Source organism: Hyperoodon ampullatus (genome assembly GCF_949752795.1).
Source record: "Hyperoodon ampullatus genome assembly, chromosome: 15".
NCBI lineage: Eukaryota > Metazoa > Chordata > Mammalia > Artiodactyla > Ziphiidae > Hyperoodon > Hyperoodon ampullatus.
In genome coordinates, this window is record NC_136928.1 from 82,576,893 (window position 1) to 82,596,013 (window position 19,121).

The 19,121-nt window shown below is 41.6% G+C and overlaps 1 protein-coding gene across 2 annotated transcripts in view; it reads left to right on the forward strand.

The window, feature by feature from the left end:
- The window catches only part of MBOAT2 (membrane bound glycerophospholipid O-acyltransferase 2), a gene marked incomplete at both ends in the record, with an annotated part of 106,826 nt that overhangs the window by 39,301 nt on the left and 48,404 nt on the right, over positions 1-19,121 (forward strand). For both annotated transcript variants that reach the window (XM_079721091.1, XM_079721092.1), the window contains 2 exons: positions 240-385; positions 4,503-4,580. In XM_079721091.1, coding sequence (XP_079577217.1) covers positions 240-385; positions 4,503-4,580 — 224 coding nt within the window. The remainder of the gene's footprint in view (positions 1-239; positions 386-4,502; positions 4,581-19,121) is intronic.

Sequence of the window (19,121 nt, forward strand, 5' to 3'; positions counted from 1 at the left end):
CCCACGCTGGGCGCCAGCGTCCCTGCCAAGTGTAGCACCCAGGTGTGCATCAGCCCTTCACTTTGAACTTGAGGCTGTCATCCCTGGGAAGACGCCCCGAGTTTTGTTGTTTCTTTAGTAAACTGGGAGATCTTAATTTTCTGTAACCTTGGTGTTTTTGTCCTGAGAATTTAAATGTAACATCAAATGAAAAATTCAAGTCTGTGTTGCTAATATGAAATTTTAATTTTTCTTTACAGGTCAACTTTGTAGTGTGCCAACTCTTTGCCTTGCTAGCAGCCATTTGGTTTCGAACTTACCTACATTCAAGCAAAACTAGCTCTTTTATAAGACATGTCGTTGCTACCCTTTTGGGCCTTTATCTTGCACTTTTTTGCTTTGGATGGTAAGTAATTATTTTGATCATATTTAATGAAGACTTTGGACGTCTTTGTGACTTGAGTGTGTAGAAGGATACGTTATGTAGAGTTTTGTTCTATTTTTATTTTTAATATAAAAAAAGAGTGGAGAGTGGGCTCTTCAGTTGGGGTTCAGAGGGCAACTTATTATTTATAACTTAGGAAAAAGGACAGATGAAGAAAAAGGATATAAAGACGTTTTATTCTGTCATGAGTAGCTCTTTCACCTGTTTTGCAGGTCTTTTATGCCAAGACAAATGAACCATTTAAAATAGCTTTTTTCTTTCTGTGCAAGTGGCTTTTAAGAGTCTGGTAAAGCCCATTGATAGAACTCTATTACCATTTTTTAGATTCTGCCATTAGCCAAAAGAGGTTTTTTGTTTGGTTGCTTTAGGTGGGGGAGAATTATTTAGCATGGAAAGCTTTTATTTATGGCCCTTCAGAGGCTGTGTGTATGGGTGTTTCCTTCACTTAGCTCCCTTCTTAATTGTCAGGGCTGTGAAACAATACAGAACCACTGTCACTTCCTGTTCGTCCCAGGTGATGGTGGTTGTATGTGACAGAGGGAATCTGGAGAAGCGCACGGTGTCTCCACGAAACAGCAGAGACGCTCAGTGGAAGGACCCTCTGCTCTATGATTTCTCCCGAATTTTCCTTCTTAAGTGAGAGCTTTTGCTGCTTGCTCATTTGCTATGTTTACACAGTCCCAGAGAAGGCTTTCTAGGTCTGCTGTTTGGCAGACTGTTGTTGGACATGGAAATTCCCTGAGAGGATGGAAATGCGGTCACTCGATCTGTGGTTTCATAGCTTCTGTTGTGGCGTGTAGACTGTTGGAGTTTGACAATGCCTCTGCATTTGTTCTAGGAGGTTGTTTTTGATTCTTGGAAGGGTTGAAACGTACTGGTATTTCTTAATCTAGTTTTTGCCTCTGGCAATTGCACGTGTGTCCTAGAAACTCACGAAGAATCAGAGATAATTTTTTTCAGTCTCGGCCATGTTGCCCTGTGACCAGTCCTCTGATAGGCCCGGCCAGTGGTGGGTGTGTGCGGAGTCCTCGGGGTCTCAGCGGGATCTCTTACCTCAGATCGAGGCATGGTTTCTCCACTTCCTTGATAACATCGAATTTCTGTCATCAAAGTTTTCTTAGGTTTCTCAGGTGATTCTATTTAAACTTCTTGTAAATCATGTCATGGGGGTAGTGTGTATGTGTGTGTGTGTATTTAGCTTTCTGTTATGGAGCCTTTCGAATACAAAAGTACAGAAAATAATATAATGAACCCTCCTATATCAACCATCATCTATAAGTTTCTATTAACTGAGAATTACTTTATACTTTTATTTACTTATTTAGCTATTTGACAGCGGTGTAGAGTAACAGACTGGAGCTTAGACTCTGAATCCAGACAGACCTGGATTCCACACTGGGTGCCTCGGCGGTAGCCGTGTGACTGAACATGTTATTTAGCCTCTTTAGCGTCACTTTTCTCATTTGTAAAATGGAACCAGGGATGGTTGTGATGACTAAAAGATGTAATACTTCAGAAGGGGGCTCCGCACAGTAGCCAGCTCCTCGTGAGTAGGGAAAGTTACTCAGGGTCAAGACTGTTATTGTGACTATGGTCTGTTGGTCCCATTGTCCAGTCGGTGGTCCAGATTAGAAATGTTTATGCTTATCCAATCTCTTCCTCAGTTTATCATACAGTATTAAAGTATGCCTTTCTCTCTAGACTGGACAGTCTGAGACTAGACTCTGAGGACAGAAACTGTATCCCCTGACTCTTTATTCCCAGTGGCCAGTACTGTGCCTTTCGGAAAATGGACGTTCAGTAAAGATCAGTGGAACAATCGAAGAGGTGTTTCTCAACCTTTTTAAAACTCTTTTTTTGCTAAACATAAATTTTTTACCTGCCTTTAGTGTGATTTGAAATTCAACATATGTAAAATGTGATATCTAAAAAAAACTGAAGTTTGGGGATAAAGGATTGTTTTGTTTGAAAGATTATGATACACAGTCCATGGGGTTCCACTTCAGCTCACCCTGTGAAGAATCAGCCAGTGGATAAGTTGCCCAGGAGGAAACAACTTGAGTCTCAATGTCACTTAGGGTACTAACTGGGTATATGTTAGGACTTCATTTTCTCAACTCTAAAATGATGAGGGCTGGATTATAATAAACTTCTAAGATACCTTCTTGGTTGCATTTTTACCTCCCTAATAATACTTAATATTTGAAAGCGTACTGTGTGCCAGATAACCCAGTCAACACTTTTCATGTGTTATCTTTTAATCCTGAAAAGTACTAGGTAGCTACTGTGTACTTATTATGCTCATTTTTCTAATAAGGGCAAGTAGAGTAGCTGCGGATGGGAAATTACGAGGAAAGTCACCAGTGCTGTGGTTGAGTGTACAGGCAACTTGATGCTTGTTGTGGAGGCCAGTGAAATAGAGGGCAATGCAGGTCCACTCTGTACAGATAGACTTATATTATCCCAGGAACAAAGGCTTGTACTACTGGCAGAGTGTCATATGGCACTCCAGAAGGTCGCCAAGCTTGTCATCTGAATGGCGATGCCGGGGGAGTGGGCGTCTCAAAGTGACAGAAGGCACCACTTTGCTATTTGAAACATAGACCTTTTAGCTTCTAAGTTGTCATATATCCCTCATGTTCCAAGGAAATTTATTCAATAGGAAAGGAAAGATATTTCCCCAAGAGTCTTCAAAATCTTTTTTCATTTAAGACACTTATCGTTAATGAGTTCTATTCTAATGAATAAAGCCCTTGCAGGTGTCCAGCAGGCCACTTCAGCATTTTCACACGAACTCCATTAGTGCTGGCAATAAATAGGAGCTGGTAATTAATTTGCAAAGTGTGTGTTTTAATCATGTTTTCTTAGCTTCTTTCTGTTTCAGTTTATACACAAATATGTTTTTCTGCTGCCTCCTGGTCCTTTGGTTGTATAGTAGCATTCCAGGCCAACATTGTTTCCGTGTGTGTGTGTGTGTGTGTGTGTGTGTGTGTGTGTTAGGCAGAGGAAGAGACAAGTAGACAGACTGACAGACATTCTTTGTACAATGAGTAAAATAAGTTTCTTCTATGGGCCTGCCTTGGAGCCTACTTCTTATTTGTAATATTTCTATGGAAAATTAAAAAAAATTAAGTAGCTTTTCCACATTGGAGGTGCCTGTTATTCTATGATGATTGGGTTAGAAAGTAATTTTAATCATAGCTTAAGATACTTATTGATACTTTAAATTGTATACAATGATTTGAAAATGTTTTCATACATTATTCATGCCATCAAAGGGGAAAGAAAATGGAAATTCTGTGTTTGTGTGTGTGTGTGCACATGTATGCATAATCTTAGGGATAATTTGGATGGATTTTAAAACCAGAGATCTGAGTCATGTTTTGCCTGAATTTTGTGACATGAATGGATAAGTTAGTTCTCTCAGTTAATGGTAGATTTCTACACTAGAACGTTAGAAGAAACTGTGTCATCTCAGTGAGAACGTTTTGTAGATAGATTACTGCAAATTAAGGGTTGACTGGATTTGTATAAGGAAGCTTATTTGACTTGAGCCGTCATGTTTTCAGAATAAATAAATTAGGGTGTACCTGCTTTTAAGTGAATTCTAATATTTAGTATTTCTTGCTATTTTGTAAGTAATACTTGAAAAGATAACTGCACATACAAAGCTGTATTGGCGAAGGTAGTTTGGGTAAAAGCCCAAAACTGATGTTCTGGCAGGACTATTCTGAAATCCAGGTTTCTTACTCCTTTTCATCCCTGTTCCTGAGTTATAGAAAAAGCTGTAAACCTTGAGCCTCAGGACCCCATAGGGCTTTCATGTAGCTGGTGAACGTGGAATGCTGGGACCCCAAGTGTGGCTTTATGGGGTTTTGTCTTATTTTTCCAGCTCTTGTGGGGCTTGCGGGATGGGACTCCCTCTCTAGGGTATCCACAGAATTTTAGGCTTTGGAGGTTTGCTTCCTTTTTTTAATCTGGCAGTGTCATGTGTTATATATAAGCACTTTTTAGCCTAAATTATTTCAATTTGATGTTTGTGCGTGGGCTCTACTAACAGTGTTCTTACTTTTCACAGGTATGCCTTACATTTTCTTGTACAAAGTGGAATCTCCTACTGTATCATGATCATAATAGGAGTGGAGAACATGCACAAGTAAGTGTTCGCTTTATTCACATATAATACGTATTCCAACATAATAGAATTGGGTCAAGTAGAATTTTATTACATTAAAAATTATTATTTTTAATAATAATTGTTAAAAATTATTGTAAGTTGTGATCACTTTTTCAAGAACTGTCATAAATACAAAAATAAAACCCTTGGTATGCAGCACTCTTCTATTTACTTAGAGCAGGGTTTCTCAACCTCAGCGCTATTGACAGTTTAGGCTGCATCATTCTTGGATGTGCAGGACTGGCCTGTGCACTGTAGGATGTTTAGCGGCTTTCCTGGCCCCCGCCCACTAGATGCCAGTAGTACCTCCTCCCCAAGTTGTGACAACCATGGATGTTTCTAGATATTTTCACAGGTCCCTTGGGGGGCATAACCACCTCCAGGTAAGGACTCTTGGCTTAGTCTAGGAGGGGCAGCTGTGGAGAGTTGGAGTGAGTCTGACACATTGGAGAGAGATTTAGAAGGTACGTGTGGAAGGATTTAGTGATTGACGGGGAAGAAGGGTGTCAGGAGGCCTCCAGGTTCCTGGTGTGAACAGTCAGGTAGATGGAAGCACTGTTTTCTGAGCGTAGAGACCCCTGGAGGTGGGGAGCATGTCTAGGGGATAAGCATTTCAAACAGGTATATAGTCACCTAAAACAGTGCTTCATATGTAGTAAACACTCTGGGTATTTGCTGAATAAGTGCCTGTTGACTTCAGGGTGTCTGTGAGGCAGTTCTCCGATGCTGGGGAGCTGGTGTGGAGGTCTGGGCCAGAGATGTACACAGGAAAGTAGAGGTGTGCAGCACTTACTTGGTTGAACACCCAGGGGCCTGGTACCCGCAGATCTTGCTGGCCAATCCTGCTGGGGGTGTTCCGTGATATCTGGTGCACTGTGTCTCTGAATTCTGATGTACATGTGGCTCCAAGAGTTCTGTACAAGAAATGATGGACTTGTAACTAAGCAATTAGCTTTTTTCCAAATCTCATTCTATTTTGCATCTTCAGTGTTTGACTCATGGGTCACCCGGTCTGTTTTGGCCCAGTGCCTTCCCTCAATTTCCACTGGTGCCACCTGCGTTGATTTCCCCCTCCCTCCTGTACTGTAGTACTCCAGGTTCTTGGTGTTTTGATTTTAATTTTTATAAGAGGAGTAAAATATTTTGATGGTGTATCAAAAAAAGCAATTTTTATACCATCATGACCCTTTTAATAAAATCTCATACAGATGACAGGTTCGAAGCGATACTGTCTTTAATATCTGAACAAAAGAGCTGTATGTTTTGAATCTGGAAAAAGAAGGAAAATCTGGTTAGATTACTGAAAACAGGTAACTTGTGTATCCCTGCGTAAACAAAAGTCTTTTAAATCGAAAGGCTAGTAGATTCATATTTGGTCAAAGGAAATTGTTTCTTTTTCTGAAAGGCAACGGCAGTCTGTGAAGTTAACTTTTAACACTTCAGACTCTGTCCAGTATGGCGCCCTTAGCCACATGTGGCCTGTAGATTGAAATTAATTGACATCTAAAGCTCAGTTGTTCAGCCACACTGGCCACACGGCACGTGCTCAATAGCCACAGGTGGCTGGTGGCTACTGTACTGGGCAGTGCAGACAGAGAAGATTTCTGTGATCATAGAAAAGTCTGTTGGAAGGTGCAGCCTTAGAGACACAGTTGGATACAATTGATTTTGTTGCTCTTTTACAGTAAGTGATCAGGAGGAAAGTGCTACTTGCATATACGCTGTGTTTAGAATTTGACACCATCCTTGGAGCAGGCTATTATAAATGGGTTTGCCATGTTAGTTGCTAGTGTTGGCAATAAAGAGTGGGTGAGTAATTAAGTTAGAAAGTGTGTATTTTACTCTCTTTTAGCTCCCTTCAATTTCAGTTTATACCTATGTGTTTTTCTGTTTGACTTTACTTTTCCCTTTTTGTTTTTTTTCTTGTTATCCGTACATGCTTTTTCCTCCCTTTTCACTTAGGCCTTTACATTAATTTAAAATGTTTAATGGGTCCAGACTTCAGAATTTCATTCAAATATACTAGATGGGGCTTATAGCATTACTCTATTATCTAAAGTTATTGTTTATGTATAATACAGTTCTGTTTATTTCTTTCAGTCTAGTTTTACATGGTAGGTGTAATATATTTCTTTGAACAACAAGGGTTTAAATCTTTTTAAGTGAAGGATTTGGACTCCCTGAGTATTTAACAGTTTAAAAATTCTTGGATCTCTTTGTTTTATATACTTTGTAAGCTGTTCATAGTGTAGTTTTTGCACTCTCTGTAACAAATCCATTTGTAAATTAAAATATTTTAATATAAACTTTATTTTTGTAGCTCCCTTTATTTCACACTTGTATGTATGCTGTTTTATTCTGATCCATAATTAGATAACTTACCATTAAAATTTAATTTATTCTAGAATTCAGTGCTTTTTAATTTACTATTAAAATTTAATTTATTCTAGAATTCGAAGCTTATTTTCATATAAGCTTTGAAGTTTTTGAGGAAAAAAATTGAAAACCTTAAGTGTTAGAGGCAAGAAGAAAAAGAGTATTTAGGGATAGAAGGTCCTATATCTTAGGATATTGATTCTCCTTAATTAGTATGGGGAGAATTTAACTTTCACAGATTTGAACAGCGTTTCTGAGAGCAGGGGTTGGCAAACTGTAAAGGACCAGATAGCAAGTATTTTAGACTCTGCAGGACACACAGCCTCTGTCATGGCTTTTCTCAGTTCTGTCGTTGTGCACATAGACAGTATGTGAACAACGACCTTGACCTGTGCTTACATCAGACTTCCTTTACCTAAAAAGCGGGTGGACCATATACTAAGCACACTCCTGCCACAGGGATTTGAAAAAAGAGAGGAAGGCAGACACACACTCTTCCTGCTAGTTTCAAAAATATGAAATAAAGTTTGCCAAGTGGTAATTTTAAACTTGCTATAGCACAAAAAATGGAATAATGAACTTTGTTTATTAATGATTTACTTTGGATTATTGTTCTGAAGCAGATGGTTTCTAAAAAGCTGGTTGAAATGTTCACCTTCTTGGCATAGCTTTTGCTTGAAAGGGAAGTGAACTAATGCAGGACTCAGGACTTGATGTTTAACACTTAGAGTGATAATGAAAAACATCTTATTCAAAAAAATTATAAAGGGAATAGTAAAATCACAGTATATAAGAGCGATACACAAAAATTCTTTTTATTTCTACATATTGAAATAGTCCAAAAGTGAAATTTGTTAAAAGTTCATTCCCAGGAGCATCGAAAAGGATAATATGCTTAGGAATAAATTTATTGAAAGAAGTGCAAGACCACTAAACTGAAAATAAAAATCTTTGCTGACAGAAATGAAGGAAGACCTAAAGCATGGAGAGAGACACCACATTCATGGATCGGCAGACTCAGTATCGTTAAGACGGCAGTTCTCTCACAGTTGATCCATAGGATCAATGCAATGCCTGTCAAAATTCCAGCAGGCTTTTGGTTGCAAAACTGCCTATATAAATTCACTAAAATTCATTGAATTGTACACTTAAATTAGGTGAGTTGTTGGCACGTACATTTTACTTCAATAAAGCTATTAAAAAGATAAAAAACACTATAAAGGGAGGTGCAAGAAGGCAGATCAGTCTTAAAGTAGCGTGCTTTCTGAACGTTGGTTCAAGAGTTTTGTATATTTTCTCATTTAGGCAAATTTATAGATGTTCAGAAGCGTCCACGTTTTCTTGAGTTTAGTTATAAGAATGAAGGGTCGAAAGGAACGTTGAAAACCTGCAGTGCCCTCGAAGGAAGGAAATGTAGGTGTTGAAGGGGGACTTGAAGCTGTCTTCAGATGCTTAAAGGGAGTATATATGCTGTTCTTAGGAATCCTGAGATGGAATTGGTACCTGCTAGGTGAAGTATGAAGATGCACATTTTTGACCCAAGGAAGGATGGCCTCAGTTACAGTGAGAGGCTTGGGGGAGTAATGTCTTTTGCCTTCATACGCCACAAATTCAGTGACGGCAGTCACGTCTTACCTGTTTGGTTTTCTGAATGTGGTACACCGCCTTGGAGGTTGTGTGCTCCCACTAGGTGTCTGCTGAATGAATGAGTGAATCATAACCTGACTTCTGTGTGACAGCAAGCCCTGACTTCTGTGTGACAGCAAGCCCTTTCCAAGTAGCCTCCTAGAGCTCTTGCTTCTGGGCCACGGTCTCTGCCTCCTTCAGAATCCCTGTGCACCATCTCAGGGCTGCCCCATGAGAATTTTGTGAACAAGCATTGTAGCAGCCCTGATTCTCAGAACTGAGCATCTCCTGGGCTTTGCTTGGATCTCTGTTCCCGGGGAGAGTGGACTGTAGGGGAGAGACAGAAGGGATGGGAATGGGGGAACGGGTGGAGGGAGAGCCTTTCTCACTTGGTTAGAAGAGGAAGGAGGATAGCGATGCGTTTCAGGTGCTCCCAGCTGGGGCTGGAAGGCATTTTCCCTGGAGAAGGTAGCGCAGTGTGGCTGGGTCCCATGGTGTTCTGATGGGCTCAGTAAGCTTTTGTGGATGGGCGTGAGAACCTAAGTGCCCTTCATGTTAGTTTTGCGTTTTTGTTTTTTAACTTTTCTGTGGGGAAGCTTGTTTCGAGTTCCAAGAAACAGTCGCAGATTTTGGAACACGGCACAAGGCAACTGCCCTTGTTTAAATATAAACAACAGAAATGTGGGATAGTTAACATGGGAAGCACAGGAGAGCCTGATAACCTTGAGAAGTTAAGCAGAAGTATTTTCTTTATAACCTGGCAAGTAATTTTCACCAAAACAAATGACCTAAAGAAAACATGAAAAAGAGGTAGATACATAGAGTAAAACTGCATCTGCGAATGGGTTGCCAAGCTTTGTATGGGATGATATTGTAAAAGCTGTAAGAAGGTGATTTTAACCCCACCGTCCCATGGCTCAGCTACCCACCAGTTTGAACAAACACCTTGTGTGCCACAGTGTTTCCAGAAACTCAGAGACGGTGGAGATGTGGTCCTTACCCTCTGATAGGCACCGCTGAGTTGGAGATGTTAAGACAGTCAGTCATGCAACAAGTATTTGTTATGTGATGCTGGGACCCAGTGATGGATAAAAAGACATGCTCCGTCTCTGCAAGACACTTACTGTCAAACTATGGATCACACTGTGATTACTGTTATAAAAGATGATGCCCTCAGGGCTGAGGAAGCATAAAGGAGCGACTAGCTTGGAAAGCAGTAAAAAGAAGAAAGTGTATCTTCATCAGCCATTTACTATGTGCTCAGCAGAATACAAATGTTTGGTGTTTAATAGACTTATGCTAAAATATATTTTTAAATATTGGGAAATATTAAACACCATGTTCCTCAGGATCCTCTTGTATTGGTATAAAATTGAACAGCAGGCCTAGGACATGAGAGAAGATCAACTTCAAACTCCGACTTCCCCCCAGGTGGCCTTAGTGATTCATTGGATGAGTAATAGGGGCAGATATGTATGGGTTTGAATTCGGTTCTGCTACATTTCATTAGCTCTGGGACCTTAGCCAACTCACTTTACCTTTCTGAGTCTAAATTGCATTAAACCAGTGACTCAGCTGAGGAGCATGTGGGTGCCCAGGTGAGCCCAGGTAAGCTTTTGTCTGCATACAGGGATCGGCTGCCAAGAAGAGGGTTCACATTCTGGGGGAAATGCCTTCAGAGGCCATTCCTGGTCACCGAGCGTTTTGCTGGGTTTTGCTGCTCCTGCCGCTGTCACGTCAGAGCTTTTGCTGTCAGTATTCACGCAGTCGCTGTAATTCATTTTTTCTCCTCCCAGACTATGAACTCCTCAGCAGGGATGCTTTCCTCATTTTATAATACCATTGTTGAGCGTATGGGTGATAGAAGCTCAGGAAGAGAGGTTCTCTGTTCTGTTCCGTTGAATGAGTATTTGTAGGCTTTTTTTGCACCTCTTTTTGGTTGGGTATTTCCGAGCAGATTATATTCATCCGTGCAGCAGGCCTCGAATGGCAAGCTTGATGGGTTGACTGGCAGTCGGTGGTGTTCCCTGCTCCCTACCTGATCTTCTCCCCCTGACGCTGGCTGTAGAGCAGTGGCCCTGGGCATGGGGGTGAGGTTAGGGAAGGACCAGGCAGTTTTAGCTGATGTGCTTTTGTCTCAGTCGTCCGTGACCCTGAAGAGCAGGTAGGACAGGGATCCATTTTCACCTGTCATCTGCCAGTACCACCGAGACTCCTGCAATATGGATATCTGGATAGAAATATCGTGAAGAACTGCTTGAGGTCTACTAGGAAGGAATGAAGATCTCGGAAATGCCGTCTGGCGGGCAGAAGCCTCAAGTCACTTGAAGATTTGTCCTCATGAAGTTAATGAGCAGTAGTTAGTGGCACGGCAGGAGCTCTGTGGGGAGAATATTAACTTCACCAAGGACAACCCCATAATCCCACGAGAGGGAATAAAATGTGGCAGGAAGGAAACTGGGCTCTTAGACTTTTCCTTTTCCACTCTCTGTGGGCCGTACTGAAAAGCCTTTCAGTGGCTTGGAAAGAAGGTACAGGCCCTTTGGGTATTGCTGTGCTATCCTGAGCTAAGAGCTGGATTGCAACTGGAAAACCGTAAGTAATTCTAAACTTGATTTTTTACATTATCTTATCCTTACAACAGTTGATGTTTCAGTAATTATTCGTATCCATCACTGTGCAGAGCACATGGATTGTCACCTAATCCTAGCAGCAGCCCTGGAGGTGGGCGCAGTAGATCTGTTTCCCCAGAAGCAGGTTAGTAGGAGGTAAATCTGGGATTAGAGCTGGGTGTGTCTGATTGCACCCAGCACCCAAGCTTTTTGCTTCTGCACTTTATTACTTCTAAGCATTAAGCTTTTTTTTTTTTTTTTTTTAAGCCTTATGATTAGGAGAATGGGTCGTTAAATAGAAATACCCTGAATTGATTGAGGAGCGGTGATGGGAGCCAGCAGGGTCCTGAACAAAGGCAGGGATTTGTATGTGTTGGTTACACTTCCTTAGAGCAAAGATGCAGATATTTTTATCCAAAAGGATGCAGTGGCCTTTTGGCATATTGTGCTTAGGATCTGAGGTTTTTCAATATTCTCAATTCCCATGGGAAGGAAAACCCGTTACTTGGTGAGAGGTAGTAGGATGTCCAGACCGTGTTGGATTCTGAAGAATCTTTAGGACATACCGTCATACCATCAAATCCTGCACTCGGGAAAGGGTCTGATTCAGATTCCTTTACACCATTAAGGCACAACAGTATCTCTTTGGGAGGTATTTGAACTCTAAGTTGTGTTTCCAGTTGTAAACTGGATCTCTGTTAAGCATCCAGTCATTCTTGAGCCAGGAAGGGAAGCTTTTTCTCCTTGGATTAAGGGTTTCTCTATGAAGTAGTAGGATTACGTTAATGTGGGGTTGCTGACAACACGACCACCCATCCCTTGGTAAATAGCGCTGTTACTTTGGGTGTTGCTCTTATATCTGAATGTGTTAGCATAGGAAGAGGTTTGCACAGGTGACTCATGTAATGGGGCCCTGCCAGGTCAGGTCTGTCTAAAATGCCAGTTTGATACTGATAGCTCATTCTCCAAATTAATCAATTAAAAAACAAAAGGGAGTTTTGAAGATATTATCCAATTAGATGACATATCTTTCTTATTTTGAAAATAACAATTCATATATTAATAAACATAACCAGATAGTTGTAATAATTAAAAATAAGAATATGTACTTCTCACTGGCAAAGTACAAGGACTCACCTTTTCATCTTGGGTACCTCTGGAAACTGATCTTTTACAACAAGATCCTAATCCTTGATGGGATGTTGAAGGAAAAATGAAAACCCATGTAACCATCTGTTAAAATGATGAACAGGGGCTTCCCTGGTGGCGCAGTGGTTGAGAGCCCGCCTGCCGATGCAGGGGACATGGGTTCGTGCCCCGGTCTGGGAAGATCCCACATGCCGCAGAGCGGTTGGGCCCGTGAGCCATGGCCACTGAGCCTGTGCTCCAGAGCCTGTGCTCCGCAAGGGGAGAGGCCACAACAGTGAGAGGCCCGCCTACCGCAAAAAAAAAAATGATGAACAGAATCATTCAGTTATGTGTGTCGTAACACCATGCTATTTACCTAAAATATGTGGTCCATGTTGAAGTTTTGTGAGAGAAAAAGCTTGCATGAATGGTCTTTTTTTTTTTACTTTTAGGTAAGAAATGAGGAAATTGTTTTGGAAAACTAGGGCTTGCTGAATGCTGAGTCTGCTTGTGGTGTATTGTTATGGTACATTTATAGACTTGACATGGGCAGGTTTTGTCTTCACTGTATTAGAAACAGTGTGATTTAATAGGGTGTTTGGACTTGGACTTTGGAGCTTGAATGGTGGAGTGACTTCCATGTTCAGCCACCTTGTTGAGTGCTCTTTATAAATATTCCATTTAACTGTGCCTACAGTCCCATGTGGGGGTGTCATTATCCCCTACTGTACAGAGAAGAAACTGTAGTTCCAAAATGTGAGGTCACTAGAACCAGTAACAAAACCGGTAACGGTCAGCCCTGGAAGTCTGTGAAATTAATTTCTGTTGTTAGATTATTGATTTACTGAGATTCTTTTAAAGTTTTTTTTGTTTCTTTGTTTTTTTTTTAAATTGGAGAAACAAAAAGAAATTCTCACCTGCTTACCAGATAACATAAACAGCCTGGTTTATTTTTTGAAAAATATCAAGAATGGAGACATTGTATTGTGACTGGCTTTTCCTTAGTCTTCATTAGAATGTGGTGTTGGAATCTTTTTAAAAGCCTTTACCCTTTAGAGAAATATTTGAATAATTGTGATTTTATTCTCTAAATAATCTTCCTTTATTTAAAATTGTTCAGATTTTTACAAGCTCCATGCTTGAAGTTGATATTATTTCAAATACATAATAAATATAGACTTTAAAAAAATTCTTATTAGAGTTGATTTATGATGTTGTAAATACTACTATAAAATAGTGCTTTAGTGACTTCCCTGGTGGCTCAGTGGTTAAGACTTTGTGCTCCCAGTGCAGGAGGCCTGGGTTCAATTCCTGGTCAGGGAACTAGATCCCACATGCATGCTGCAACTAAGAGTTCACCTGCTACAACTAAGGAGCTGGCGAGCCACACGTAAGGAGCCCACCTCTCGCAACTGAGGAGCACGCCTGCCTCAACTAAGACCCAAGTGCAACCAAATAAATAAATAAATATTAAAAAAATAGTACTTTAAAATACTATTTTAATGTCAGTTGACTAAAAAGAGAATTTTAAAATTCTTTCTGATAAATTAATTTGTGTAGAGGAAAGATACTGACCTTGTCCTACCTGCTGCTGCTGGCTTATTAAACAGAGTCCTTATTTAGAGTAGTTATGGAGAGAGAGACAAAGAGTAATAGGGGAAATATCTGATGACCTGAAACATGGCTGGGCATTTTAGTGAAAGGATGTTACAGCAAGTGAGCCTGGGCATCTATTTCTCACAGTGAAAACTGAGCTGTGGCTTAAACTTAGCGAGGCCCAGAAAAGAGATGGGATTGCTCATCTTTTCCTGGCCTGGAAATTAACCTTGGGGTAGTACAGAGTATGTGCCTTGCCAAGACTTGCCTTGGGAAGAAGATAACGGTTTCAGGATGGGCTTGGCACTATTTGCCTTTCAAAGTTTTAAAAAATCTTGTATAGAACTCATTTTGTTGGAGCATAGTTTCATTTCAAAACATGAGTGAATTCAGAGCTATTATTTAGAATAGTATGCAAAGCATTTTTCCTTAGACACGAGAGCTTTAAAATGTATAGAGAGTGGACTTAAAGACTTGAAAATAAAATCCAATGAGGAAAATGATAAAAGTTAAGAAATGAATAAGATGAAACCCCTAAAGGACAATAGACAACTTTAATTGCAAATAAGTTACTCTTATTTTTTTTTTTGCGATACGCGGGCCTCTCACTGTTGTGGCCTCTCCCGTTGCGGAGCACAGGCTCCAGATGCGCAGGCTCAGCAGCCATGGCTCACGGGCCCAGCTGCTCTGCGGCATGTGGGATCTTCCTGGACCGGGGCATGAACCCGTGTCCCCTACATCGACAGGCAGACTCTCAACCACTGTGCCACCAGGGAAGCCCGCAAATAAGTTACTCGTAATAGCTAAACTGCCAGTAATAGCTAACGTTTATTAAACACAAATCCTATGTCAGATACATGTTAAATGCTGAGGTGCATTCCCATGCAATCCTTACAGCTGCCTGTACTGTAATAATTGTATCTCAGCTTTATAGTCAGTCATACAGAGTGAAGTAAGTGAGAAAGAGAAAAACAAAAACCGTATGCTAACACATATATATGGAATCTAAAAAAAAAATGGTTTTGAAGAACCTAGGGGCAGGACAGGAATAAAGACACAGACGTAAAGAACGACTTGAGGACACGGGGAGGGGAAAGGGTAAGCTGGGACGAAGTGAGAGAGTGGCATGGACATATATACACTACCAAACGTAAAACAGATAGCTAGTGGGAAGCAGCCGCATAGCACAGGGAGATCAGCTCCGTGCTTTGTGTCCACCTAGAGGGGTGGGATAGGGAGGGTGGGAGGGAGACGCAAGAGGGAGGAGATATGGGGATATATGTATACATATAGCCGATTCACTTTGTTATACAGCAGAAACTAACGCACCATTGTAAAGCAATTATACTCCCATAAAGATGTTAAAAAAAAAAAAAAAGCCCCACGCAGCCACTAAGATCGGTTCTTCCCCAACATTCTCAACGTGTGGGTTTTCCATGGGAAATGTTCAGTGTCCCACCCATTTTATTTTGGGGGTGTTTTCCCTCACTGTCAATTGGTGTGTATGCAGGTAGTATAAATTACTCTTAGTGTGAATGCTGAGTTGGGGAGCTAAAGTTCTTAATTCTATTTCTTGGGTTAGTCTCTTAACTTATCTAGCCTTCATTTGACGACTCCTGTTAAATCTAAGAGCCATAAGTTAATCAGTGATTCTTAACCATTTTTTCTCACCCCCAGCACACCCAACAGAACAGACTTTTATCAGGAATAGTATTTTCTATAGCAGTAATTCTCACCTCTTTGGGATAAAGAATGGGATAGTGATTCTGATATATGACCCACTCCATCCACCCCTCCCCCAGACAAACAAAAACAAAAGGTGCTAGCCAAATTTGGTATCTGATTTAATGTTTGTGCCTGCTAACATATCAGATGGAAGTTCTCTTGCCTCCCCACGGCTTCTTTCCCAATCTTGGGGCTTATCTGGCCGCTCTGGTGTTTGTCCCTCCAGAGTGCTGTCATCTACCCTTCTCTAGGTTAGCAGTTTGCAAAGTATGGTCCAGAGACCCCAGGAGTCCATGCAATCCTTTTAGGAGGCTGTCAAGTCAAAACTGTTTTCATAATAATATTTAGATATGATTTGCTTTTTTCACTTTCTTTCCCGCCTGCATGTACAGTGGGGCTTTCCCGAGGCTACATGATGTGTGATACCGCAGCAGAAACATTTGCGAATTCAGCTGTCTTCTTATTAAGTCAGCTATTAAAAAGATTTGCAAAAGCATAAATATAGTGCTGTCCTTCTCAGTAATTTTTTTGGGGGGTTTTGGGAAACATACTTATTTCTCATAAAAACATTGTTTCATGAAAACCTAGCATCGTAGGTTTATTGTTGTTATTCTTGAATTAACAAATATTTTTTAAATTCTCAGTTTTGTTCTCCTGTGGTAAATATCAGTGGCCATTATTTAAGTGCGTTATGCTTCTTTGGTTTTGTCAGTAATTTTGAAGAGTGTAGAGGACCCTGGGGCCATAAAGCTTGAGGACAGCTGGTCTAGAATTCTCTCATGCCTTTTGTAACCTGGCCCTGTCATCAGAGCCATCTGGGCTCTTACACTTCCTTGTGTTCATGCCCTCGCCGTCCACTTCTTTGCCTGCTGCTGCTCTGCCTCTGAAATCTGCCAGCTGAGACCACAGATCCCGTACCCGAGCTTCCTTCCTCCCTTCCTCCACGATTGGACGTGCTCCTGGAGGTGCAGTGAAACGACAGAGACGGGTTGAGAGCCTACACACTGTGCTAGAGGGGATGCTGGTTCCATGTGTTCTCCTGGTTGGTGTCCTCCTGACCTCACCTTCCTGCTATACATTGTCTCTGCCACTCTTGCTCCCGTGTCACTCTGTACACGAGGCAGATGTCCAGTCTGGGGTGGACACAGATCCCTATCGTATTTGGGCAGCAGAGTGTTGGAGAGAGACCCACGTGATGGTTCTGGGCTGCTACAGATTCATGATTTATTCCTTCACTTAGCCTTCAGTTCTCTTGAAAATTAGTTGAATTGACATTTTTCAGTTCCCTTTCCCATTCTTTTCAAAAATTAGTGTAAATCTTAGCCATCTTTAAATCTACTCACCTTATCCACTCATGCTTAGCAGATAACATAAATGCATAAGTAAAAGTTGAAGATGAAGATACTTCTTGGGAGATAATCCTTAAAGATGCAAGGTAAGGCGTTTAGAAGTAACAGAAACGGAGACAAAGGAGGAGGGGAAGTGTCCCTGGCAGGAGGAGACGTGAGTCAGTGGCCTTCAGGTGTTCCTTCCCTGCAGAGATGGTGCTGCCCGCTCTCTGGTCCTGCCCGTCTCCACTGCGGCCCGAGTGATGAACACCCAGAGCATCTTGGGCCCCAGCTCTCTCCTTCCTCGCTTACACCCTCCTTGGGCAGCTGAGCAGCGAAGCCAGGCCATTGGGATAAATCCTTACTTCTCCCTTCTTCTCCCGCGTGTTAGCCAACACTGAGAACAACCTTGCTTCAGTTTCCTCTTGGGTTGTTTTGAGGCTTAGACGTCTGAAAACCACGCCTGGCGTGGTCAGCCTGCAGTCGGTGGTGGTGCTCGTCAGCTGTGATTCTTTCCCTCCTGACCCCCCCAGTCTGCTGTTGCTCTGCAGCTCCAGCCGCTTCATTAGATCACATCACACAGCTGAACTTGCATCGTCTTCCTTGCTGTCCTTGCTTTGAAGATCTTTACAGAATTAACTGAATCACCCTTTTCCTTTTTCTCCTTTTCCACCTAAGTATTTTTCACCCCGAAGTATAAGAGAAGAAAGATGAGTGACCTTTCATGCACATGGGGAGGGAGCTCAGGACCCTTTGTTACAGTGCAGCCCTGAAGAACGGAGAGTGACAGGTTCCTGGCCTTCCAGTTGGGAGGGGCCCAGGATCTCTGACTTGGGGGTGGTAGGGATGACATGAAGCCTTTTCCAAACTTTTTTTTTCATAGTCCTGGTTTTAGTAGCAACTAGAATAGGCTGAAATCTGGATGCATTTTTGTGGGTAATTGTCTTTCTCAGTTCAAGATTCTGTCATTACATTGTCTGCCAGACATAGTTTTCGATGTTTTAAAAAACTTTAAATTTTCATTTCTGTGTATTTATTTTTTTTTTTTTTTTTTTTTTTTTTTTTTTTTTTTTTTTTTTTTTTTTTTTGCTGTACGTGGGCCTCTCACTGTTGTGGCCTCTCCCATTGCGGAGCACAGGCTCCGGACGCCAGGCTCAACGGCCATGGCTCACGGGCCCAACCGCTCCGCGGCATGTGGGATCTTCCCAGACCGGGGCATGAACCCGTGTCCCCTGCATCGGCAGGCGGACTCTCAACCACTGCGCCACCAGGGAAGCCCATCATTTCTGTGTATTTATTGACTTAAGGACTATTTAATCAGATGATATTTTGAACTGCAATTCAGAGGTCTTAAATCTTGATGTTAACTACAGAAGTCTTTGCTTTTTTTTTTTTTTTTTTTTTTTTTTCCCGGCCATGCCGCGCTGCTTGTGGAATCTTAGTTCCCCAACCAGGGATTGAACCCGAGCCACGGCAGTGGAAGCACTGAGTACTAACCACTGGACTGCAGGGAAGTCCCATAGAAGTCTTTGCATTTTGAACGATAAAATAATCTTGCTGAATACCAACAGCCAATACCCAATTTTATTTGTGTATCTGAATCAACTTTGGAAATTTTCTTTATAAAACACAATTAAGTGACTTCATTATGTTACAGAGTCAGGTGTGGGAACAGAGTTAGATTTCTTAAAAGAGCTGAACAGTAGCCAGGCGGTTTGGGTCATTTCTGTCATCCATAAACAAAGTGAGGACAGGAAAGAATCGAGTGGCTTCATGTATCCATGTCACTGTTTGTGTCTGGTGTAGTGAATACAGCTAAGCTCCTTTCCTTTTTTTCATGAATAAGGCTTTGTAAAGGAACAAACACAGTCCCTCACGACTTGTATTGTATTTGTAACCTGTGGAGACCTCATGGTTCCAGGTGAGAGGGCACCTGGGCAGAGCGCCAAGGCAGGGAACACAGCAGGCCCTGCCTTCCGAGCCACAGCAGTTTTATTGTGGAACAGAGATTACCTGCAGGTCTCTAGGAAGAAATCAAGAGTGTGTGCTGGTCCCTGGACTCCAGAATCTGGTGTCTCTATATCCAGGGAAAAGCCTAAAATGGGGATCCTGAGGAGGTGGTTACTGAC